The sequence below is a fragment of the Urocampus carinirostris genome, chromosome 7 (genome assembly GCF_059441175.1).
Source record: "Urocampus carinirostris isolate Australia breed hairy pipefish chromosome 7, RoL_Ucar_1.0, whole genome shotgun sequence".
Classification (NCBI taxonomy): Eukaryota; Metazoa; Chordata; class Actinopteri; order Syngnathiformes; family Syngnathidae; genus Urocampus; species Urocampus carinirostris.
Genome location: NC_142355.1, coordinates 16,648,385 through 16,673,878, shown reverse-complemented (window position 1 = coordinate 16,673,878; position 25,494 = coordinate 16,648,385). Strand labels below are relative to the sequence as shown.

Below are 25,494 nucleotides of genomic sequence, written 5' to 3'. Positions count from 1 at the left end.
GAAAGCAAAAAGGAGTGCACGCTCACGTGACAACAGTTCTTCACGAGGGGTGGGGGCAATCTACACCCGTACGCCGATCAGCATCGCCCCTAGCGTACCGGCGTTCGAACTCTGATTTTTTGAACGAAAAGCGAAGCAAGAATTTCTCGAACTTTTGGGTCGAGAACCGATTTGTTCGAACTGAGAGGCGTTCGAAAACAGAGGTTCCACTGTAATGTGAAATCTTCTGTCCGTCTACCTATCTATCCACCTATCTATCCACCTATTTATCCACCTATCTATCCATCTATCTATCTATCTATCTATCTATCTATCTATCTATCTATCTATCTATCTATCTATCTATCTATCTATCTATCTATCTATCTATCTATCTATCTATCTATCTATCTATCTATCTATCTATCTATCTATCTATCTATCTATCTATCTATCTATCTATCTATCTATCTAGTACAGTAGTAGTATAGTATTATCATATTTTCAAGAATAGAAGTTGATAAGACTATTAGGGCCAGTTAAACTCTGGCGACCCGCTAAAACATTCCTATATTTGGTGAAACACTGCTTTCACAATAAACACGGTTGACTTTATGATAAAATAATGCTAGCCTGCAACCTTCATAGCTCCAACAAGATCCACAACATAAAGTGTGAACTCTGCAAGAATTGAGTTACAATAATTGAACCATTTTCTGAGATTAGGCTGGTTTTCAAGTTAATGTTGAAAATGAAATTCAATGTACCTTTTGGTTCTTATTTGGCATCTGTATTGCCTCGACATTGTACTGTGCAGCAAGTGTTTAAATGCTCAGCGCACATGTATGCTGTTTTTATGTGTGTGTTGTAGGTGTGTGGGTGGTTAAATCATGATGCATAGTCCAGGGCTGCTTTGGCCACTGTCATTAATCAGCAGAGGGGCGGGGGGTATGGGAGGGGGAGCGTATCTGCTTTTTATCCATCTCTCAAATAAGTCACTGCAGCTATCGGCAGCCCTTCCTCCTTCCCCGTCCCACTTGCGAGACCGCTAACCCCCACCCCCACCCACCCAGGGGCCGCTGATTGAAGTGGCATTGTTTGGGAGACAAGCGGCGCTCAATCAATAGGCAGTCTCACTAAATTACCGTTTGCATGAAAAATGAAGGGCCGCCCGAACTGACTCCTTTCAGATTGCCCTTCCTCTGTGTGTGTTGTCTTGGAAATAGATAAGAGAAAGTAGGCAGGTATGAAGATGGGCATCTCTGAGCAATCTGTTAGGAGACCACCTGAGTGTAGCTCACTGCAGTGTTTTTGGTTTAGTTTTGGTTCCCTCTCAAAAGAGTAGACCCCGGAATACGATGGGAATCTGTGCTGATGTGGGAATAACCCAGTGAAATTCTCGTATGGTAGTGGATAGAAACCTGTGGTTATGAGCTCATGCGTTTTAAGTCCCGCTACACCATGTAAAAACACTAAAACTATATGTACATGTGAAACATTAGTAACAAAAGGGTATAAAGCAAATACTACTACTATATGTAATATAAGTGTATATAAGGGTGGACCTTATCTTTGAACTTTTGATTTTTTGTCAGCTAAGGCCTGAATATGGTGTGAAATTGTGAGAAAATGCTTTGTGGGACGTTTCACATCAATCAGACATATTTAAAAGATGCCCCGTATCCATTATGGTTCAGAAATCTAATAGGGTGGTCCGTATATATATTGAGAGAAATTCCTAAGTAAATATTATGAACAAAGGTCTGTATATGTTGTTAAACCATAAGGAAAAGCATCTTGTGAAGTTACACATTAATCTGACATATTTAAGGCCAAGGCCAATTTGTTCCAGTAATATACAAATCAGAGATGTGCATATATATATATATATATATATATATATATATATATATATCTCATCTCCCATCTCATTAGCTGCACCGCTTATCCTCAGTAGGGTCGCGGGGGTGCTGGAGCCCATCCCAGCAATCATCGGGCAGTCCCCTGCCCACTGCCCGATGATTTGTGATTGTGTGAAAACAATATTCTTATGCCTTAAAAACATATTTAAAGTATATATTTGTCTCATCTCATCTCATTAGCCGTACCGCTTATCCTCAGTTGGGTCGCGGGGGGGCTGGAGCCCATCCCAGCCATCTTCGGGCAGTGGGCAGGGGACACCCTGAACTGGTTGCCAGCCAGTTGCAGGGCACACGGGGACAGACAACTCATTCGCTCATTCACACCTAGGGACAATTTGGACCGGCCAATTCACCTGAAATGCATGTTTTTGGAATGTGGGAGGAAACCGGAGTGCCCGGAGGAAACCCACGCAAGCACGGGGAGAACATACAAACTCCGCACAGAAAGTCTGGAGCTGGATTTGAACCCACGACAGGTTCCCATGACATGAACTGTGCCGCACAAGCGCTAACCACTGCGCCGCCGTGCTGCCCTACACGACAGGGTTTTATATTTGTTTCCTATTTAATTTAATTTATAATGCATTTTGTATTAAAATGAATGAGATAAACAAAAATTGTCTGCCCACTGTCACGACCGGAACTATCAGTGGACCCAAATGCGTAATGTTTCACACAATGCTTTATTAAGAGATAGGGGAAGTGAAGGCGAGAGGAAAAAAAAACAGCGATCTGTTGCTCGGTGGACAGGTGGAACAGGAACCCCCCGCGGCCGATGACAGATGGCGAGGTGAACGGGCGGGGCCGGAGAGCAGAGCGTGGTCGTGGACCGGACAAGTCGAGTAGCTGGGACAGGAGAACGAAGCGTGATCGTGGATCGGAACAAGTCAGGTAGCCAGGACGGGAGATTAAAGCGTGGTCGGGGATCGATACAGGCAACAGGGGACGGAATCAGGCAGGATACGAGTATCCTCAAAGGAGAACGGAGCATGGATCGGGGATCGATACAGGAAACAGGGGACGGAATCAGGCAGGATACAGGTAGCCGAGACAGGAGAATGGAGCGTGGATCGGGGATCGATACAGGAAACAGGGGACGGAATCACGTAGGATACAGGAATGGGTCGGGATCAAAACGGGAACCAGAGTCAAAAGTGCTTGCTTTGCATGCGCTGAGGTTCGCTGACGGACTGACAAGGAGTGAACGAGAATGACTTGCTTAAATTGGGAGAGGGCTAATTCGGGAACGAGTGGCAGCTGGGCCTGAAATAGTAAGCGCGGGTGAGGGCAATTAGTGGGCAAGTGACAGAACCGTAACACCCACCTTGGTGTGAGAAAATGTATCTTAATTTAAAATATATATCTTTTCTTATTTTCTATTAATCTGGCAATAATCTTTTATGTAAAAAATATTTGTTTAGTAGAACAAGCAAAATAATCCTTAACCTTCTTGGCATGCAGGTAATTATTATGCACATTTTCATCCTTTTTGGATTTTCAATCGGAGAAAGAGCGTTTAAATATAACACTCAAGTTTCCCACGGGTTGTGAAAACATGTGAATGTTCAAAATGGCATTGTGCTGCGATTAATATGTTATTGCATCTAGGAGCCAAGCGCATACTATAAACAAAGCATGCTATGTACATTATTTGGACATATAGACATTATAATTCATAATCTTTTACTTATCATAAACTCGGTGTAATTCAATGCATTTCCAGGAATTTATGTATTTTTCTCTTAATTAGCCTGGAGTCAAATGTATGCAAAGTGAAACATTGTATTGAGTGGCGCCAAAGTCCATTTATAATAAGAATAATAATGATAATGATATTGCCTGAAAAACACTGACTGCAGCCTCTATGACACTGGAATGGCACATTGTGGTGCATCACACGCATGACAAATCTTTTGCATTGCTTTGCGGAAGGATTGTCCTGCTTTGTACCTTGTTGTCTCAAAATCAAGTGCTGTCAACTTGAATTCCATGTGTGCGCCTCTTGGCACAGCCAAAGCACTTGTGCGCATGTCACCCTGCTCTGCTTTAAAGATAAAAAAGCTGATTGATTGGTGGGAAAGAAACATCTGAAGGATTTCTGTGGGAAAGGTAAACAATTCAACTAAAATGTGTTTAACTCTCAACTATATTAGAGATGTCACACAACTATATCAAATATTAAGATTTGTTCCAATTTTCTCAAATTTGAAAACATCAGCTATGTAGCCTTCGTGGTAGGGTGCCCGCGCCAAGACTGGGAGGTCGCTGGTTCGAGACTTACAACATTGGTACCCGTTGCCTCCCTGCTTAGCTCTCGTCACTGAGGTTGTTATTAGGGAATTGGTGGGTTTGGTCATATAATGACTCCTAACGACAGGTTAGGTTGAGCCAGGGGGCTGGGAACCCCTTCCTCTGTATTAATCTCCTAGAATCAATAATGTGAGTGTGTTCTCGACTCTAGCCCCCCTCCGACTAGCGGGATATATACTTACTGCAATATTATATATATATATATATATATATATATATATATATATATATATATATATATATATATATATATATATACATACAGTGGGACCTCGCTACTTCGCGGTTCGACGTTCGCGGCTTCAGAGCTTCGCGGTGTGTCACTCCCGGGCCGCGCGACGGAGCGAGTTCGGCGAACGCGGCGTCACACGGTGCGACGCAAGAAAAGGCGGCGGGCGTGATCGGGCTACCGCCGTAACTGTGGGGAGCCCGCTCGTCCGACGACCCCAGAAGCGCGGCGCGACGACAGGCGGCCGTCCGCGCGCGGTGGGCGAAAGGCGGCGGTCCGCGCGCGGAGGGCGAAAGGCGGCGGACGTGCGCAGGACCCCCGTAACTGTGTCGGTGTCGTGCGTATCGCGCCCGAAAGTACCCGCGCTGCGGGTTAGGGGCTCGCTTGCTGGAGTGACCGATCGGCACCCGCGGTAAAAACCCTGTCGTGAATTTGTCTCCGATCGTCCCGGGCGGACGTAAAATCGCCCAGCTGTACGACTCTTAGCGGTGGATCACTCGGCTCGTGCTTCGATGAAGAACGCAGCTAGCTGCGAGAACTGTGATTTGCAGCTGCGATTAGCTGGCAACCAGTTCAGGGTGTCCCCTGCCCACTGCCCGGAGATGGCTGGGATGGGCTCCAGCCCCCCCCGCGACCCTAATAAGGATAAGCGGTGCAGATGATGAGATGAGATTTTTTTTTTTTTTCTTTTTGAAGGCTCGTAGCTACTTCGCAGATCTTCACTTTTTGCGGGTGGTTTTGTTCCCCATTAACCGGGTCTAAAAAATAATAATTAAAAAGAAATAAATAAATATATGTTTGTTTGTTTTTTTTGAAGGTGCGCCGCTACTTCGCGGATTTTCACTTATTGCGGGTGGTTTTGGTCCCCATTAACCGCGATAACCGAGGTCTTACTGTGTATATATATATATACATATATATATATATATATATATATATATATATATATATATATATATATATATATATATATAGTACAATGTCAAGGCAATACAGATGTCAAATAAGAACCAAAAGGTACTTTTAATTTCATTTTCGACATTTACTTGAAAATGGAAGTTAAAACATTGCCATTTTTAGTAGAATAATATTTAAAAATACTATTTCAGATTTTAAGAATTATTTTTTAAATAGAAACTAACAAAAACAATACTTAAAATGAGAAAAAATACTCTGCCATCTGCCATATGAGAGAAGAGAAACAAATTAAAATATATAATAAGTGTTAAAGTTTGCCCTAAATGTTGGTTCCAGATCAGGGGATGGTGTAATAATAGTCTGAAATAATAGTCTGTGCAATAAGACTCTTTGTGATTATGGGCTATACAAATAAAAATGACTTGACTTGACTTTAAATGCTTAAAATGAATTACATTTTCTTTAAGTGGGGTAAAAAATATTTTTTGTCGAATGTGTGCTTGTGTGGATCCGTCTCAGGTTGTGTGCAAGTGTGTGTCTAGGTGTTTGCGTATTTCTGCATGTGTTTGCATTTTCATCGGAGTGTCTCGGCGCGCTTCGATTGTCGGCCACACGACAGCAAAGTGTGAGCATCGGCGGCTGTTTGCTCTCTGCCCTGACCCTCGGCTATTAATCATCTCCGTGTGTGTTTACCCTGGCTCACAGGCACCTAGAGGGGCAATTAGAGACCGTGCGCTGCCCCAGCGTAGGGAGCGGGGACACCTCCTTCCGCCCCCCCATTTTACTCCTGCACCCCCCACCATTCAGCATCCTCCCGTTTTTATTTACTTTCAAAGCGTCCCGTTGTTAACACAAGCGGCATCTTTTGGTTCATGATGGGGACATTTTTTGTAACATCCTATTGTACGAGCAAGTGTGTGAATTTTCCCACCTCCACAGGGCATACCAAACATGCGCCAGTATAAGTTAGGTCTCATCCAGTGTACATATGGTAATGGATGGCGCGTTTGCGGAGCATGTCAGCCACCTCATCATGTAAAAGCCAGGAGGGAGCGCGGAGGGCATTAGGCAATATAATGGAAAACACATCTGAAGAGCTTATGAAGCTTTCAAAAATAATAAAGAAAAGGCAGTCATGCTTGTGGAAAACTGCATCTTCTTGTGTGTAGAAGTGAGAGAATCAAACGTGGCAACTCTATGGCCATATTTATTTTATTGTTCCTCATTTTTGAGGGAGCTAGTCAACAATACATTTTCCTCTAAGTTAAGCCACCACGATTATACATTGCTCCTCAGATTTTACTCAAGCTCTTCAACGGTTGTTCAAAACAGCATCTTTTTCTGACTGACACCGATACCCAAATCTTAAGGAGTCATTAATACCAATCCAAAACAACATATTGATATCAGTTCAGATTCAGATTCAGATTCAGATCTACTTTATTGTCATTCTAGTACACATGTATACAGAACGAAATGTCGATACATCTAACCCGCACAGTTTCCTTGAATGTACGGATATAAGTAAAAGTTGTATTGTATTATGGCTACGTATAGTATTTTACCATAGTGCCGATAGTGCAAGAGGAGTAGCTAACCAGATGTGCAAAATGGGCAGTCAGGTTAACAAGTCAGGTAAACAGTAACATTAACACTGTAACAATAACGCTGTAAGTACAATAGTGCAGAGAGCAAATGTGCAAGGAGTGGCAAGCTATAAAGAACTGCCAGTAGTGCAAAAAGTCAGATTAGCAGCCGTTTAGATTTAGGTTAACTATATGTTAGATTGACCATTTAACAGTCTAATGGCCAGGGGGACTAGACTACTGCGGAACCTGGTGGTCCTGCACCGCACACTGCAGTACCTCTTCCCAGAGGCTAGCAGAGTGAACAGTCCATGATGGGGGTGAGAGGGGTCCCCGATAATGTTCTTAGCATGGGATAGGCAGCGCTTCTGGCCAATGTCCTGAATGGAGGGAAGTGTAGTCCCGATTATTTTCTCTGCTGTCCTCGTTACCCTCCTCACACTACCCCAGTCGGTAGCGCTGCAGCCTCCACACCACGCAGAGATACAGCTGGTCAGGATACTCTCTATGGTGCCCCTGTAGAATGCGATGAGGGAAGGTCGGGGCAGGTGGGCTCTCCTCATCCTTCGCAGGAAGTACAGGCGCTGCTGTGCCCTCTTAACCAGTGATGCAGTGTTCACGGACCAGGTGAGTTTGTTTGTAATGTGCACCCCTAGGAACTTGATACTGCTGACAACCTCCACAGCCTTGTTGTTGATGCAAAGTGGGGCATGGTTCGGCTGGTTTTTCCTAAAGTCGACAATGATCTCTTTAGTTTTGTCAACATTCAGGACCAGGCTGTTGTCCCTGCACCAGCCCACCAACTGCTCCACCTCCTCTCTGTAGGCCAGGTCGTTGTCGTCCCTGATGAGGCCCACCACTGTTGTGTCGTCAGCATACTTCACGATGTGGTTTGTGGCGGACCTAGGGACGCAGTCGTGTGTCATCAAGGTGAACAGCAAGGGGCTCAGGACAAAGCCTTGGGGGGAGCCCGTGCTGAGGTAGATGACATCTGAGATGTTCTGACCTATCCGCACTGATTGGGGTCTGTCACTGAGGAAGTCCAGCAGCCAGTTCCGCAGGGGGGTGTTGAAACCCAGGAGTCTCATTTTGTCTACCAGATGTTGTGGGATGATGGTGTTGAATGCTGAAGTTGTATATCGTATTTATTTGAGGCTCTTTAACTCCACCCGGCGGAGTAAAGGCCCACATTAAACCACACCCCCTACATTGTATATTACCGGACTTTTATTGCAGTGTGTATTTTATGTAGCACTATTTAAATACTCTATACAACACGCTACAGTGGGTATTAGCACGTCATATTGGGTATTTGTATATTGTATTCCTTTTACTTTATTATTTTATTGTTCTCAGCGAAGGGATGCTGCTGGAAATGTGAATTTCCCTGCAGGGATGAGTAAAGTATCTATCTATCTATCTATCTATCTATCTATCTATCTATCTATCTATCTATCTATCTATCTATCTATCTATCTATCTATCTATCTATCTATCTATCTATATCTATCTATCTATCTATCTATCTATCTGTCTATCTGTCTATCTATTTGTCTATCTATTTGCAAATTTATTTTAGTCATTTTTTTTATACCTCGATAATTGCTCAGTTGCTGGCTTATTTGACTGGTTTGGTTTTTTTCCTTTTCTCCAAACTACCGTATTTGTTTTCTTTTTTTGATTACATTTAGAGTTAATTTCTGGTTCGCTTAAGGACATTCACTTCCACCGAATATACGGGGGAAAACAACTGGACCCTGATGTGTGGGGACAATTTGGGAAACTTAATGTGTACGTCATACCTATGTCATATTATTGTTTTTAGTACACATTTCTGGTTTTGTATAAAAGAAAACGAAAGAAAGGGAACGTAAACAATGGATGGGTTTAAATCCTGTTCATATTATTGCATTTATTAAATGCCAATTTGCCATTTCTTTAATTTCAGGTTCCTGGTTAAATAGCCACTGGATGGCATCCAATACTGGTTTTATTTACTACCACAGGCACCGATACCTTAGGCCTAGTATCAGGACCGATACCTGGAATTGTACTCACCCATCAATACTAAATTGTTTTAAATATTGTTGTAAAACACAATACAGCAATCTCTTGAATTTTCAAAATTACGTTCCAAAAAGAACCCATGATAGGCAAACTTTTTTTTTCTATTATACTCTGTAACCAAAGAAGAACCCATTTTACAGGCTCAAGCATTTGTCTGAGAATTAAAAGTACTGTATTATTTTTTTTTCATTTATCTTTTTACAAATAACTAATGAGCGCGGTTGACTGTTTATCCAATCAAAATGCAGAACACAATTCACAATGCAAATCTGTCAAAAGTCAACTGTGAGGTAAACAGTAAGGGACTAGTGTCATGATTACTGATGGGAATCACCGGTGCCTGCCCATTTGGCGACAACCGCGGCGGGTTCTGATCAGCTTCCTGTTACTATTTGAACCCAGTCCTGTCAGTCCCCTGCGGTCAGTCCGTCTGCGAACCTCAGTGTATGCTAGGCAAGCCTTTTTCGACCTTGACTCCCACCTGTTCCGCTTTTGCTCCCGTCTGTCTCCGGCTACGACCTGTTTTGATCCTATCCACGTCTGCTCTCTCGTCCCGGCTTACGACCTCTTTTTGTCCCCGACTACATCTACTCTCCCGTTCTGGCTTACGACTCGTTTCCGACCCCGACCACGCCTTGCTCTCCCAGTCCCGCCTACCGACCAGTTTTTCCATCCCTGACAACGCTATCGCTCGCTACGGAAGATCCACTTCCGTGTTCGGATCACAATCCGAGTACGAGAGCAACTTGCTACCCGCGTACAGCGAACACCGGATCGTGGGCACGGCCCTTCCTCTTTCCCTCATTAAAACTTGTGCTAAACGCTACACAATTGGGTCCTGTTTCCGTTCTGGTCTTGACAACTACTGCATATGTGTACTAAAAACTATGTTTTCATGACAGGCATGTGTGGTTTGTCCGCTTAAAACCAGTTTCACATTGTCACATGTTTTCTACATTAAAAAAACAAAACATTAAAGTTAATTGTTGAGTCAGCATAAAGCTGAGCAAAAATTCATTCATGATGTTAATCGCAGTTTACATCTTAAAGAATGTCAGTTTTATCATCGATGCTCGTTTTACTTGAAAATCTTCCATTCCTACACCGGGCAGGTTGCTTGGCTCCTGTCTCTTCTGGGAGAACATGTAGGGGGCCGCCCGGGGACGCAGTTAATCTGGGTGTGTATGACATGTGTGAGCTCGGGGTATTGTACTGTATGTCCTCCTTCCCAGCACCCTCACTCAGCTGTACTTAATGTAGCCCATAAAGGCTACACAACAATAAGCTACGCCTGGCACTCAGGCCACCATTCCACACTACACTAGCCCGCTGAGCAGGATAAATGACTCCTATAAACCCGTCTAGCTCGCGTGCACACACACATGCACACGGTAGATCGTGCACAGACTAGAAAGTCGTATCGGATCTTCTCGGGTTGGAGGTTGTCTCGTAAAATCTGAGATGAGGATTACAGACACGCGGGGTTTGTTGACAACAGCATCTTCACGCTCAAAGGTGATCTTTAAACACACACACATACTCATTGATTAACGGAACCCCCCACATACCTCATTGATTATGAAAAGAACCCCCCCCCCCCAAAAAAAAGATCATGTATTATGTGTTCTGCAATTATTTGCCTAGAGCTGGGTTTAAAGGGACGGTGTGCAACACTTGACCACTAGTTGTTGCAGTATTGTGTAGTGCAATCCTAAATGAGTGCTAGAAAGCACAAGGAGAATACACACAGGGTTAGTACGGGTGCTTGAAATCCTTGTAAATGCTTTAATTTTGAAGGTGTGTTTTCAAGGATGCTAAAGTAAAAATTTGTTAATGTTTGGAATTGTTACCATGTGTCTTAACAAATGTGCTTAAAAATGATTCAGACGCTGCTCTCTGGTGGTTTCGCTGCCATAAAAAGGTTTTTCCCTCATGATTAATAATAGCTTGTATGGCATTGTCCTTTAAAGCGTCATTGCCCCCTATGGGGCGAGCCCGACAGGACATGTTACACCATAACAGAGGACTATGAAATGTGTATTAATGCAAGGATTAAATTATCCATGATGGGCCATGCAAAAAAATGAAGGTCGTGTTTCCCAGTGGTAAAGTGTAATGGGAAGAAGTTCCTGCAACTGAAAATGTAAGCTACATATCGTAACTTTTACCCCACACCTATGTTGGGAGGACATTTGTCTCAAAAACAAATATATTTACGATTTACTCAGAATCTTTACTCGTATTTCTTGATAAATTTCCGTATGTAAATCACTGACAAATGTGTGGGTCTCAAAAATATATGACTTTAGACCGAATTTCTTCTTTTAAATGTACTGGAGAAATTGGAAAATTGGCTTTCAGACAAATGCCTGAGCCTGTAAAAAGGGTTGTTTTTTTTGTTACAGAATATAACAGTTTTTGATTATAATTTTAAAAAAAAGTCCTTAAAAAGTGCTATAATTTGGCCATTAAAAAGGTGTTTGAACCCTGTGCAAACTACAGAGACTAAAAGTGACCAAACCGTACCATTTTTCTTCTAATTTTTTTGCCCAGCCTTTCAGAAGGTTTTGAGTTTTTTGGGGTACCTGCAGCCACAAATGGCAGACAATCATGTTGATTTCCTTTAGGTAAGCCTCATGCCATGTAAAATAAGAACATATTTTTTGACCAATTAAAATACAAATAAACGCAGATTTGATCTTTTCTTGTATTTCACATTAAATCAATATATTTTAATGGAATGCTTCTCTAAAAAAAGTAGAACGTGAAGTTACTCACACAAGAATGTTTTTTTCCGTTGTTTTTATATTTTAATTTGTAATATGTCTCAGTACTGTAATTCCTCATTTTTTCAGTTAACGGACCCCAGAACCCCCACGACATGCAAAAAAACTGATTGGGGATAAAGGGTTTTTGCCGCAAGGATAAAAAGACGGCCACAGACACAAACTTGCTCACTTGCGCCTACTTACTGTAAAAGTCGACTGAAGATGGTGGATTGCAGCCAAACCAGTGCAGTTCATCTTGGGCGGGTCACAGTTGCATCCTTAGCTGCCCAAAACGGGAAAAACATGCCTTCACCAATAGTAAACCAGGAATAACGGACCGTGGCATTTCATTTTAGTGCCATTTGCCAGTAACCACTTGCGTTATCATGCGATAGGGGAAATGGATCGGGGTTACAGAGTGTAGTTTTTTTTTCCCCGGACAAAACAGCAAAAAAAAAAGACTGCCAATCCTGAAATCCTGCCCCCGACGCGACAACATGCAATCATGGATAATGGATCACGGAATATTGTTTAACCTGTTATGCATTGAGGCTTGTAAGTACAAAGCGCAAGGTATTACAGTATTATTCTTTAGTTATGCATTAATTAAAATTACGGATAAATGAGGAAAAAATAAGTTAAATAATACTCTGTATATTGCTCATCTCGAGAAAGGTATTTAGGTTAAATATTTTCTCAATGTCAGGGCAGCACGGCGGCGCAGTGGTTAGCGCGTGTGCGGCACAGTTCTAAGGTCTTTGGAACATCCTGTGTGGGTTCAAATCCAGCTACCAGCCTCCCTGTGCGGAGTTTGTATGTTCTCCCCGTGCTTGCGTGGGTTTTCTCCGGGCACTCCGGTTTCCTCCCACATTCCAAAGACATGCATTTCAGGTGGATTGGCCGGTCCAAATTGTCCCTAGGTGTGAATGAGCGAGCGAGTTGTCTGTCCCTGTGTGCCCTGCAATTGGCTGGCAACCAGTTCAGGGTGTCCCCTGCGGCACTACCCGATGATTGCTGGGATGGGCTCCAGCACCCCCGCGACCCTACTGAGGATAAGCGGTGCAGCTAATGAGATGAGGTAATGAGATTTTCTCAATCTCCTCAGATTCGTAAAATAAAACACGACTCAAAAACAACACTTAAACCCATTACAAGATCTTGTTCATTCAAAGACACAAATTTGAAGAAGCGTTCATAGGGAAAAAAAAACACGCTTTTGCATTGTAGTCAGAACCCATCTGTTTATGGACGGTAACTCATGTTTATCAATCACAGGCTGATACACTAGCACACACTAGCACAGGCTAGCACCTTATCATGAGTATGTATGGATCAGGGACAAAATTGTTTCAGTGGATATACTATACATGTCGCTCCAAATATGGGTGAGCAGAGTCTATCTTGGTGCATGCGAAGATGAATCAACGCTGAAGGTCATTGCGGTACTGTCCAGTAAATATAGGGCACAGTTCTAACTACAGTTTACCTTCAAGGTTTTACACCAAAAACCTGTGTTAGCTGTACATTGGTAAGCAATTCTTAAATGGAAGCTCATTAAATTAATCTGTGTTTACTGTTGAGACACTTTACAATGAAAACTCACATAACAAACTGTAAGTAGGCCAGGACCGCACCATAGCAATTTGATTAGGTGAGCGGTAGGGATGGGTGGAGCTATGCAAAGAGGGCAAGCACTGCCTCCTGTCTCATGCCCTGCGCCGTCTGCGCCAAAAGTATTCGCGTCAGGATCCTCGTTTGCAGAATTTGGTGACGTTTTAACAAAATAACTGCTTGCATCTTGTTTTGAAACCATTAGTTATGAAAACAATGAAGGTCAAAAGGAGCCTCAACAATCTTAAGCACTTTCGGGAGGGAGACAAGTTTTGAAAGTGTTGCGCTGTCATTATTCTTATTTCATATATTCTAATCATCAAATGTCGCTCAGTGAAATCAAATGAGCTGAAGAATAAGCTTTTGTCTGGGGAGCGGATTTAGCGGTTTTGTTGAAGTTTGTCTCAAAATATATGCCGAGGCTCTTTCACGAAATAAAATCATAATATTTTCCTTTTATTACTCTCTGAGTCAAAAAGGTACCCGAACCCCTGTGTTAGCGCAATGTTACACTTCTTATTTACGCCCTAGCAACCGGCACCGGGAACACCCGGTGACCGACTTGATTTTGATAAAAATGTAAATGTGATGTAAATCCCAATATGTATTATTTCACTTAAAATGGGGGAAAGGGAAAAAAAGCCTTAACGCATTATCTGTATTTTATTTTCTCTCCATTTTCCTCATGTCTTTCTTTCTTTTTTTTTGGGGATGCCGGGTGGGTATTCATAAATAAACCTCACAGATAATAGTCAACGAGGAGAAATCCATTTTCATTCTTGATATTTATTCAAGCAGTTCCTCTGCTGTGTGTATACAAGGCGGCGTATTAAAAGATTGATTCAATTTGATGTTTTGGAATCAAATGCAAACAAAAACAGATGCTTATGTCTTTCCTCCCCCCTTCCAGACCGAGGAGGTATTGTGTTTGACGTAAACAACGCAGCTCTGAGTTCTATTCTGGTCCTTGAGCCCAACAGAATGACAAAAAGACGGTTGGAATTCGACACATGGATGACAGCGATAGCTTGCAATGGTTGCAATCACCTGACCTGATTTTGCTTTGACCATTATAAATCACATGAACAATAACACAATTATGTTCATATTAACACATTTGGCCCAATTGTGTCAGGGTAAAATTGTCTCGTCTGCTGTGTTGGAGAACTTGGCTGACCCTGTTGTAGCCTTTTGGGTTTTCTGGTAGTTTTTCTTTACTTTTCCTTCACATCCAATATATTGACCGGTTTTGACTATTTTGCACCGTTTACCTTCTTGTCTCGATTGGCCCATCATATTGCTTTGATTTCTATACCCATTAGGGTGGATCTGCTTTTGTAACCTAGGTGATTGATTACAAAGAAAGGGCTCAGGGGAGGTCTTTTAGGCTTGATTGGAATTCCTTATCTGAGGTTTTGGTCCTCTCCTGTTCTCTCTGCTTGTTCAAGTCAAGTCTTGTTCATTTGTATAGCCCTCAATCACAAGAAGTCTCAAAGGACTGTACAGACTACGATTACACGATCCCCTGATCTAAAACCTACATGGAGGCAGGGAAAACTCAAAACCTCAGTGTGAGGAAATAAAGAAACCTTGAGAAGGGGCCACACATGATGCAGTCCCTTTCACAGAATGACCAGGCTGAAATGGATGTTGTAAGGGCAGCAACAAACAATACACAGATACCGTTTTGTGAAAAAGCGCTGCTGTGATGTTAAAACAGCTTCCTGTTGCTTCACCTTTTTACAGCATTTGTTTCCAGTAAGCTTTTTGTATTCAGCATGTTTGGTCAGGCAGTGCCTCTTGATATTATATTCTTTGAAAACAGCCACAATCTCCTTGGAAACTAGGCAGATGTATTTGTTTTGGATTTTGGCAAAAAAATACTCAAATTTCCACTTTCTCATAGTCAACTCTCTTTTTTTACGGTATTATTTACAGTTACCATGTCGAAAAAGGGCTACTGCCATCATCTGGTGGAATAGTGAATTTTTTGGGGTCCAAATTGATTTTATACTGCGGTCAACATTACTGGCAGAATATTACATATTATTAATTTTATGACAGAGGACGAAGGCCAGTAATAATTTGATCACAAACTGTAACTGGCCCCTTTGTTCAAAATCCATTGATGTCTCCCAAAGTTTAAACGTATCATTTCTGTCCTTAGAGTGGGATAATGTGTGCCAGAATGCTTGTTGACAAGAAAGTGCAAAGCTAGGACAGTCACAGCAACCTAGGGGGTCAGCTGAAGTCTTCTACCTAATATCTGAGAGTCCTAATCTTATAACTCCCCTGGTTGAGTGCCCTTGAGGGTCATTCACCTAAACTTAAACTTTTGATCAGAAGTACCCATGTACAACAGGCCCCAAAGGTCAGCTCATTCTACCGCCTGTGTACGCAAAAACCTTATATATAACCGTGGTCCCCTACAAGGAAATACTGTTTTTGATGGGTCAGCCCCCCTTTCGAAACTGGCCACTCACCTGCCAACAACTTCAGAGACCACACGATGCGGTCCAAACGTCTTTGAAAACCCTTCACAATAAATCAAAAATATGGGACCTAAAACGAGCTGTGTGTGTTTTATGTATTGATGTCTTCTTTAGTGGTTCATTTTCCTTATTTTGGGTGTCTACTAAAGCTTAAACTTATCAGATAATTTAATTCAGGCACAACAAAATCTAGTCAGTTATGTTTGTGAACTCTGGAAGTCTGTTTTGATTTGTGAACAATTCTGGTATATATTTTTTTTCATTTTTCCTGCTCATCTGACTTTTTGATGACCTGCAGTAGACTGGATTTTGCTCAAGTGGTAAATTAAGGTTTGGTTGATTTTATGTAGTCAAAAAGAAGTCTGGTTTACTATATTGATAAACTTGGGAGGTCTGCGGTGCCTTTTGGGAATTTATATTATATATATTTATTTAGCTTTTCCCACATCTGACATATGGATGACCTACAGTAGACTGCATGTTACCCAATGCTAAATCTATTGCACCCTGGTCATCCTGGAAAGGGGATTGCATCATGAGTGGCCCCTTCTCAAGGTTTCTAATGCCTTCATGCTGAGGTATTGAGTTTTTCCTTGCCCACATGTTGGTTTAAGATCAGGGGATGAAGCAAATGTAACCTGTGCAGTCCTTTTAGACATTTTCTGATTAAGAGCTATACAAATAAGTGTGACTTGACTGAATTTTAGACTGCCTGAAGCAGGTCTAAATTTGGGTTCAGATGACAGCTGGTGGATATTATCCAGTCAACAAAAGTAGTTTTTAATGTCTGTGAATTCGGGAGGTCTAGTGTGCCTGTGAGAATCTCTGGCATATTTTGTTTCCACTTTTTCCCCCACGTCTGACATAGCGATAACCTACAGTATACTGGATTTTAGACTTCCCGAAAGCAAGTCTACATTTTGGTTCAGGTGGTGGATTTCAACCAGGCAAGAATAAGTCGAGTTTGCCATGTTTGTGAATTTGGGGGGTCTGTGGGAATTTTCCGGTATTATTTTTCACTTTTCCCACAAATTAGGCATATTGATAACCTACATTGGACTCGATTTTAGACTGCCTAAAAGCAGGTCTCAATTATGGTTCAGGCAATAACATTTTCTCTTCCCTTAGCATTACTCTCACGAAATACCAAAATAAAGAAGAAAACAATGTCCTTATATAAAACAATTCAAATATGCAGACTTTTTTAAAAATTCAATTTGATTACCGAATCTACTACTTTTTAACAAATGTAAATAATGCTCGAGGGATTTGCAAGCAAGACAAGAAAGTGCTCAGAATATGCAACATTTAAATGCAATTATATATTCCTCCTCCATGTCGGCTGCTCAAATTAATAACACGGATCGCCCGTCATCTAATGGGGAGCTCGTCCTGTACCTCCCCTCGGGTCGGCCACCTCTCTCATTATTGGATATTATTCCATGGGTGGGGCAGGGGTCAAAGGAAGAAACGAGAAAAGAAGACCAGCTTTAATAGTACACCTGAATGGAAACTGTCATTTAATCAATGCATACATACTTGCATTACTCTTTAGAGTGCATTACTGCATGGAGATTCTGCCTTTTGTATAACGAAAGGTATAAACGGATAAATATCTACAAATATTTGTCATATAAATAAATAAACACATAAATAAATCACACGATATCTAGGTATATGACATTAATACAATGTATTCTTATATTTATGCATTTTGTCATTTACTTGGTTATTTATTTATGTATTTATCTGTTCATGTATTTTCTCGTGTAATTTGTCTCGTATTTTGTTGTGTATTTTCTCATGTACTTTGTCATGTACCGGTATTTTGTCATGTATTTCTTTGTGTATTTATCTGTGTATATTGCCGTAGAATTTGTCCCGGATTTGTGCTTTGAATTCAACTAAATACATGACAAAATTCATGATAAAAAAATAGAGGAAATTCCCTGACAAAAGCACGACAAAATACATCACTACTTAATTACTGAGAAAAGAAAAACACAAAATACATGACGATTAAACACTCTAAAATGCATGATCAATTAATTATTGGAAAAAGAAAAACAAAAAATACATGACAAAATACATGGCCCAAAAAAATGCACAATAATATACATGATAAACAAATTTCCAAATATTATGACAAAATACACGACACAAAACATGACAAAATACAAAAAAGATACACAACTAAATACATGGCGCCATACACGACAAAAAAAAACGACAAAAATATGACAAAATACATGACAAAACACACGACGAAGTACACGACATAGTACATGAGTAAATACACGACGAAATACATGACAAATACACCACAAAATATACGACATAACACATCATAAAAAATAGACAAAATTCCCTGACAAAAAACACAACAAAAAACAAAACAAAATACATGCCGAAAAACACAAAAAAATACATAGCACGATACACGACAAAATACATGACAAAACACGAGACAGTACAGACGACGAAATACACGACGAAATACACGACAAATTACATGAAGAAATACACAACGAAATACATGACAAAGAACAGGATAAAATACCTCACAAAAACCCGACAAAACCATGCCAAAACACATGATGAAATACACCAAAAAAAAAAAAAAATATTCATATGGCACAATTTGTTCTTCATATGATTGACTGTCATATCTTCTCCATCATGCACTTTCACCAAAGACGGGACAGAGTCATCTCTTCAGTGACCGTCCTTCTGGATCCAACCACATTCATGACTACTCACATAAACTTAAATTTCCCACATTAATGAAACACGCAGACCAAATAGTCGGATGATTTCCCAAACAGAGTGAGGCGCTTTTGAGTTTCCACACATCTCCGTGCAAGTGAGAAGTTTCTCTAAGAACTTTCCGCGCGTTTCATGTCCGTCTTCGCGCGTAATCGACTGCTGTTGTCAGCAGACTGTAATCCCTCTGAGCTTTCCGTGTGTGTGTTAATGTGGACGTGCCTCCGTGTGTGTCCATTTTTTTTCCGAGTTTAAAGAAAGACGGACTCTGTGTTTACTCTGTGCCCCTTTGATAGAGAGCGTTTCGGAAATGCAATTCTGGCCTTTTCTGCGTATGTGTGTATTAACGCCGAGCTTATTAGAATATGAAAGTGTTGCGCCGTCCACTAGCGCCCGTCGTGGTTTCTCCAGCTAGCTCATGCATTAGAAATGAGCGGCTGCACAGAAGACCAGATACCAACAGATTACCGATGGGATCGACGCGGCCTTTGCTTCGGTTGTGTTCAAATTTGTGTCTTTGATAAATGGGAGTGGGTCACATATTGATGAAGTTGAACTCGCTATCATGAACAGAAAAGAATCCTTTCCAGGTATCAGTATCGTTGGCCATACTAGCTTTTTTTTAAGTATCTGTACTTGAAATACTAGTATTGTCTGCCTTCAAGTGGCCTTTTAATAATCATGGAACCTGAAATTAAAGAAACACGGATACCATGACAGGCATCACGGCGGCTGAGTAGTTAGTGCTTCTGCGGCACATCACGAAGTCATGGGATCAAATCTAGCTACCAGCCTTTTTGTGCGGAGTTTGCATGTTCTCCACGTGCTTAAGTGGGTCTCCTCTGAGCACTTTGGTGTCCTCCCACATTCCAAAAAGATGCATGTCAGGTAATTATGAAATGAAATGATCTGCATTTATATAGCGCTTTTCAAGTCAAGACTTTCCAAAGTGCTTTACATTGTGCTTCACATTTCCCAAGGCGCTAACCTGCTTATTGGGGGTATTAGGGGTTCAGTGTCGTACCCAAGGACACTTCGACATGTAACACGGAGGAGCCGGGATTCGAACTGCGATCTCTTGATCCCAAGACAAGCGCTCTACCTCCTGAGCCACTGCCGCCATTCCAAATAGTCCCTAGATGTGAATGAGAGAGTGAGTTGTCTGTCTCTGTGTACCCTGCGACCTGCTGGCAACCAGTTCAGGGTGTTTTAAATAATTTACACCTTTAAATAAATTCCAGAAACATTTCCAGTCAGCACTGCTACGATTAGCCATGATCTGATTAAGTCAAAGTTAAATGGAGTCTCATTTCCATTTAGCTTGTCAGTATAAACTGTCATTATTTTTGTGCAGGTATACTAACAGTATCGCTATGTGGTTTCAAATTTAATTACTATTCAATATTTAAATATCACTAGTGGTATCAGTCTTAAAAAATGTGGTGTCGACCATCTCTAGTCGAGACGCTATTTTTGGTTGGCACTCCAGACAAAGGGGTTTTCCCTCTGGGAGGAGAGGTGGGAGGCAGGTAAACTCTTAGGGGAGTAGTTCTACTCCTTTCTTCCATCATCAAATTGAAATAAGGTTACAAAAATTCACAGCGTTATACTTTCTAGCCTAACCGGGTTTTTTTTTGGGTTGCTAATACGCAAATGGACTTTCATTTCACCAAGGTTTTGCAGTTAAATAGCAACTCACCTCGAGATTGTTTCATCACACAATTAAATAAATCATATATATATATATATATATATATATATATATATATATATATATATATATATATATATATATATATATATATATACAGTGCATCCGGAAAGTATTCACAGCGCTTCACTTTTTCCACATTTTGTTATGTTACAGCCTCATTCCAAATTGTATTAATTGAATCTCTTATCTCAAAATTCTACACAAAATACCCCATTATGACGATGTGAAAAAGTTTTTTTTTAAAATAGAAAACTAAGAAATCACATTTACATAAGTATTCACAGCCTTTGCCATGAAGCTCAAATTGAGCTCAGGTGCATCTTTTTTCCAATGATCATCCTTGAGATATTTCTACAGCTTAATTGGAGTCCACCTGCAGTAAATTCAGTTGATTAGACATGATTTGGAAAGGCACACACCTGTCTATATAAGGTCCCACAGTTGAGTGTGCGTGTCAGAGCACAAACACCAGGCATGAAGTCAAAAGAACTGTCTGTAGACCTGCGAGACAGGATTGTCTTGAGGCACAAATCTGGGTAAGGATACAGAAAAAAAATCTGCTGCTTTGAAGGTCCCAATGAGCACAGTGGCCTCCATCATTCGTAAATGAAGGACATTTGGAACCACCAGGACTCTTCCTAGAGCTGGCCGGCCTCCTAAACTGAGCGATCAGGGAAGAAGGGCCTTAGTCAGGGAGGTGACCAAGAACCCGATGGTCACCCTGTCAGAGCTCCAGCGTTCCTCTGTGGAGAGAGGAGAGCCTTCCAGAAGGACAACCATCTCTGCAGCAATTCACCAATCAGGCCTGTATGGTAGAGTGGCCAGACGAAAGCCACTCCTTAGTAAAAGGAACATGGAAGCCCGTCTGGAATTTGCCAAAAAGCACCTGAATGACTCTCAGACCATGAGAAACAAAAGTCTAATGAGACAAAAGATTGAACTCTTTGGTGTGAATGCCAGGCGCCATTTTTGGAGGAAACCAGGCACCGCTCATCACCAGGCCAATACCATGTGAAGCATGGTGGTGGCAGCATCATGCTGTAGGGATGTTTTTCAGTAGCAGGAACTGGCAGACTAGTCAGGATAGAAGGGAAAATGATTGCAGCAATATATAGAGATATCCTGAATGAAAACCTGCTCCAGAGCGCTCTTGACCTCAGGCTGGGGCGAAGGTTCATTTTTCAGCAGGACAACGACCCAGAGCACACAGCCAAGATCTCAAAAGATTGGCTTCAGAACCACTCCGTGAATGTCCTGGAGTGGCCCAGCCAGAGTCCAGACTTAAATCCGATCGAACATCTCTGGAGAGATCTGAAAATGGCTGTGCACAAACGTCTCCCATCCAACCTGATTGAGCTTGAGACTTATTGCAAAGAAGAATGGGCAAAACTGCCTAAAGATAGGTGTGCTAAACTTGTGGGATCATATTCAAAAAGACTTTAGGCTGTATTTGCTGCCAAAGGTGGATCAACAAAGTATTAAGCAAAGGCTGTGAATACTTATGTAAATGTGATTTCTTAGTTTTCTACTTTTAATAAATTCAAAAAAAGTAAATAAAAACGTTTTCACATTGTCATAATGGAGTATTTTGTGTAGAATTTGGGGATAAGAGATTAAATTAATACAATTTGGAATAAGGCTGTAACATAACAAATGTGGAAAAAGTGAAGCGCTGTGAATACTTTCCGGATGCACTGTATATATATATATATATATATATATGTCCAAAAGTATCGTGCAGAAGTCACCAAACCTTTAAAAACTGAGAGTTACTTTCAGTTCCTGATTAGCGTAAAACGCTACACCTCAAAGGTCTACTACTTTGAGATGCGTTTCTAAAATAACATGTTGTTACCTTGTTTTTACAATGTTATTACCAAGTTGTAATTGTTATATTTAGAAATGGGCTCAGCCAATCATGAAACATCAAGCTAGTTAGAAATTTAATTTACTAGAAAACCCATGATATAATTCGGGAATATGTGCGCAAGGTACTCAAATGGTCTTTCAGGTTAGGGTTAGCCTGTGGGCACCATATTTGGAATCTCCTGGTCTTGTGGAATGTTTTAATAGAATCCAGGGAAGTCATTATTTTGTATGTCAATTTATTAAATCATTTTGAAAAAATAAACGTTTTTGAAACCTAATTTTCATTGCATTTCCAATTTAATACATTACCTTGCTTTTGTCTGTCAATTAGTTGTTTCATTATTACACAGCCAGAGCTAGGCACATTTGCTAACTTTAATATGCATTTTTTCATTTTTTTGCTGTCCTTTTTTTTTTTTGAAGCTAGAGCTCTTGTTGGTGATAGAAAGGAGTGGAGAGGTGTTTTGAAAGGATAGTGGCATTGTGGACGCGTTCTTAAGGATGGGCTGGGCACCCGTATGATGCGGCAGGGGTAAACCAGTGAAAGCTGTCGGGCCCTGCTGTTGAACAAAAAAGTGTGTTGTGTCACCCTGACCCGAGTGACATGGCTGCTTTCTGGTGTCCTGTTTCATCTGGAGGGACGAAAGTATGACCAATTAGGGTGCCGAGATGCCTCACTTGTTTGGGTTTTTGGGCAATTGAGTTGGCCATGGTCCAAAAATTTTTGTGTGTGTTTTTTTTTGCTATTTTTTTCCCTTTTATTTTCTTTTTTATTGTCTGTGTTTGTCTTGCTGTCGGTCACCGCTCTTGAGGGATATGACCAAGGTAGATAGATAGATAGAATTTATTTTTTTTGTAATTTTCAGTATTTTGAATTTTTTTCTGTTTTTAAATAATAAAAATGATTGTACAGTCCTAAATATAGAAATATAGTCCCCTTATTACGACAACGGAAGAGAATGTTTCTAATTTTATTTATTTTTTACTAAGTTGTGACTTTTTTTTTTACTTTTAGGTGACATATCATCTATCATATGTCATAATTGTGATTTATTATTTTCTTATTTTCTCAAAAAAGTGGTATTTTTTTAAATAAGAAAAAACATAAAAACAGTGTTATCCATCTGTCTGTCTGTCTGTCTGTCTGTCTGTCTGTCTGTCTGTCTGTCTGTCTGTCTGTCTGTCTGTCTGTCTGTCCGTCCGTCCGTCCGTCCGTCCGTCCGTCCGTCCGTCCGTCCGTCCGTCCGTCCGTCCGTCTGTCTATCTATATTCATTCATTTAGCTATTTGCACATAAAGAGTTAATTCCAAGCTAGTGAGGTAGTCAGTTTGTTCGTTACAAATATTGCTCAAGTGTTTATTGATTTCGTAATCTCTTAGTCGTGCGGAACATTTGTTTGCAGATGTTTCGTTTTCTAGTGAATTAGTTGTCATTATCATTATGTTTCCTTTTATTGCAATAAAAACTGAAAATAATTCTGAAAACTAAGAGAGGGTAACAGTCGGCATTAAAAAAAGTTTCTATGATAAATATGTGGAAAGCACCTTGAAAACAGTATAGCTTTGGACTAAACTCTGGCTCGAACGGAAAACCTCCGCACATATGTTGACATTTGCATAAAGGAAATGCACATCAATCTCCGTTTTGGTTCACGTGCTCGTAAAGCATCGCACAGCAACTGTCAGACGCATATGGGAGCTCGTCAAAATAAACACCTTACGCTAGCTCGCTTTTCTCTAAGTCACTTCGGGAAAGACGGCGTTTAATAAACGTCAACATTTCCCATACGGAATAAACGGTTTGCGAGAATCGAAAAGGATCACCTTCGTTTATCGGTGGACGCTCATGAAATGATTTAGGAAAGGGGCTAATAAAGTTAGATTATATGTGTATTTTCGTGGCGAGAGGAAGGAAGGGAGACACATCTGGCGACATTAAAGCCCAAACAACAGATTGCCGATTTTTTTTTTTCACTTCGTCTTCACGTTTAGAAAAACAAGACTTGGCGCAAGCAGTTAAAGTCCACCTGCCGGGCTCTTCATCGTCGCCTTCTGCTGTCGCATGAATTTTCGATCTACCTCGCACTAATACGCAATGGCTTCACATATAGTGAGTGTGGGGTGGTCCCCTCCACCCCTTTATTCATCAGGGGACACTCGTGTGAACTTTGACCGCAGACTACCCCCCCTCCCTCACCTATGTCAGGTTGCAGAGGACAGTGTCTGCTGAAGATTAATGGTGTGTTTGTGTGTGTGTGTTGATGCTCCTAGGGCCGTTCGAGCGGAAACTCCAAAAGTCGGACACACTACATTCGCTGACGCTGGTTGACTTAGATTTCCAAAGAACAATAAACCAATGCTTGGTTCACACTGCAGGAAAATCTGATTTTATTTTTTTTTGCACAGGCGCGGCATGAATACCATCTGTTAAAGTCTGTCCAGACCCCGGCCACCTTCATACTTGGTCCTCAAGCCGATATATATCCGATATTTTTGAATGTGTTTGCTGTGTAGAGACATTCATGCGGCCTCAAAATCATTAATAGGCGTCAAACATCACTGTTTAACCAGGAGGGAGGAAGCAGAAAAATCAACAACCATGGCGGCCAAAAATACGGGGTGTAATTAAATCACACATTCGTGGAAGGTGATTTTTTTTGTTACTAACGGAACGGCCGGCATTGCATTGTTCGGGTTAATTTCCTCAAGCGATAGTATCCTCTAGTGGTAGATAATAATAATTACATTCAAATCCTATCATTTTCTTCTTTCTTGGGTAAAGGTTTTTGATTTAGTTAATATTTTTGCTCCTCTGTTAACATCCATGAGGACTTCTGCAAACATGAGTGCATTGCCTTTGACGTCATGTGTGTGCATGTGTGACAGTTGTGGCGCGTTCACACAGGAAGATCAAGTCGCATACAAGTTAGTTGGTAATATAAACGATCTCACCAAATCATTGTTTTTCACCCCTAAAATCAAAATTGAGCATCAAACTATGGAGTGTTAAGTTAGCCTATGTTAAGCAGTTACTATAACAAATAAACCATTTGAGAGCCATGAAAGCAGATTAGCCTACAAATTTTGTGTTTAATTGAGGTTATTTATTGAGCAATTTGGCCAAAATGCCGGTGGGTCTACAGAGTTTAGGTTTGCGAGACCCAGCAGGTACCACATCACATTTTGTGCGTGTTATTGCCATTTTTGTGGATTGTAATGCTTCCCGGGAAAGTTAATGATAAGGAAATGTCGAAAACAGCAACATCA

General features: G+C 41.1%; 1 protein-coding gene across 3 annotated transcripts in view; it reads left to right on the top strand.

Annotated features, from left to right (window-relative positions):
• Window positions 1–25,494, top strand: part of wwox (WW domain containing oxidoreductase) — a 295,918-nt gene that overhangs the window by 159,049 nt on the left and 111,375 nt on the right. The window contains exon 9 of one of the 3 annotated variants that reach the window (XM_088339910.1): window positions 24,634–24,760. The exons of the other annotated variants lie outside the window; for them this stretch is intronic. Within the exon in view, the coding sequence (XP_088196036.1) occupies window positions 24,634–24,741 (108 nt within the window). The 3' untranslated portion in view covers window positions 24,742–24,760. Of the gene's footprint in view, window positions 1–24,633; window positions 24,761–25,494 lie in introns of those variants that run through there. 3 annotated transcript variants of the gene reach the window in all.